This window comes from Bison bison, unplaced genomic scaffold, assembly GCF_000754665.1.
Source record: "Bison bison bison isolate TAMUID 2011002044 unplaced genomic scaffold, Bison_UMD1.0 scf7180017864468, whole genome shotgun sequence".
NCBI classification, from domain to species: Eukaryota; Metazoa; Chordata; class Mammalia; order Artiodactyla; family Bovidae; genus Bison; species Bison bison.
Window position 1 is genome coordinate 1852578 of NW_011495029.1, and position 1421 is coordinate 1853998.

The 1421-nt window shown below is 36.2% G+C and overlaps 1 protein-coding gene across 1 annotated transcript in view; it reads left to right on the plus strand.

Annotated features, from left to right (window-relative positions):
- The window catches only part of SYT10 (synaptotagmin X), a 122993-nt gene that overhangs the window by 40908 nt on the left and 80664 nt on the right, over positions 1–1421 (plus strand). Inside the window, exon 2 of the mRNA XM_010860569.1 lies at positions 213–570. Coding sequence (XP_010858871.1) covers positions 213–570 — 358 coding nt within the window. The remainder of the gene's footprint in view (positions 1–212; positions 571–1421) is intronic.

Sequence of the window (1421 nt, forward strand, 5' to 3'; positions counted from 1 at the left end):
CCTATTTCCAGGGCAGGAATGAGATGCAAACAGAGAACAAACATAATTATTAATATTTCCTCCTTACGAAATTACTTAAAAGTAGATTATTGAAACTCTAAATCGGCATACTATTAATAATAACCATAATATTACATTATCCCACAATTACTGCTCTGCTATATACATTATCAATGACTTAATATTTCTCCTACATTGTAATTTTTTTCCAGATATTTCAGTCAGCCTGTTAGCAGTTGTTGTCAGCTTTTGTGGCCTGGCCTTGTTGGTTGTTTCACTTTTTGTCTTCTGGAAGTTATGCTGGCCTTTCTGGAAGAGCAAACCCATGACTTTCAATGTCAGTACTCTACCACAGAGCATGTCAAGTGCTCCCACTGAAGTTTTTGAGACTGAAGAGAAAAAAGAGATTAAAGAAAATGGAGAACCAGCACCAAAAGTTATTGAGCCTGCAATAAAAATCAGCCACACTTCCCCTGATATCCCAGCCGAAGTCCAAACTGCTGTAAAAGAACATTTAATTAAACATGCACGTGTGCAAAGACAAACAACTGAGCCTACATCTTCATCCCGGTAAGGAAAGATCAAATAAACAAAACTCTTTGGGCTGTGTGTGTGTCTGTATTTGTGTGTGTTGTATATGATTTTCTAAGGGAGAAAAACTGAGGTGGGAAAGGAGAAAAGACAAACTAGAGAAATGAGAAAGAGGAAAATAAATAATAGAGTAAGGAGGGAATTTATAGGACAGAATAAATAGGGATGAAGACAAAGAAATTGAGGACAAAGTCAGACAGAGAGTGGTACCATGAAAGGTAGGGGTTTCATTAAAATAATCTAATTAGAGATTTATTTATTGGCTTTTTCCTTTGAAATATTTTTGGTTGATTTCCAGTCTTTTGATTTAGTTTAATACAACCAATAAATAAATCAGCCATTTGCCTTGTGTTCCATTAAATCATCTACAAGTTCACAGTCAAAACTGAGTAACAGAGGCTAATGTTTAGTTTACACTTGTTTAGCACCTATACCATAAACTGCTAGAAAATTTCATTGCTTATTGTAACTCATAGACCAAACTATTATGGTAAATTCCACAACAGCTTTGGTGAGTATCATGAACATAGCAAGAGTGTACATGAAGGGAAGCCACAGGGAAACCTCCTTAAAGTGATACATTTTAAGGAGGTACATGTTAATTCAGCCTGGAAAAATCAGCAAGTTTATATGAACAAAAATAATTTGCTATAGTGTATTTCAAATTGTGTTAACTGTAAATGGGAAAAGATTCTTATGAAAAGATTTTTTTCTACTAAGTATGGTCTTCGATCTTTACCATGAAAAACCAACATGTTGGCTGCGACCGGTGCACTAAAGCGCGGGCGGCTGTGACCGGCGCACTAAAGCAAGGCGGAGAGGAGCTACCC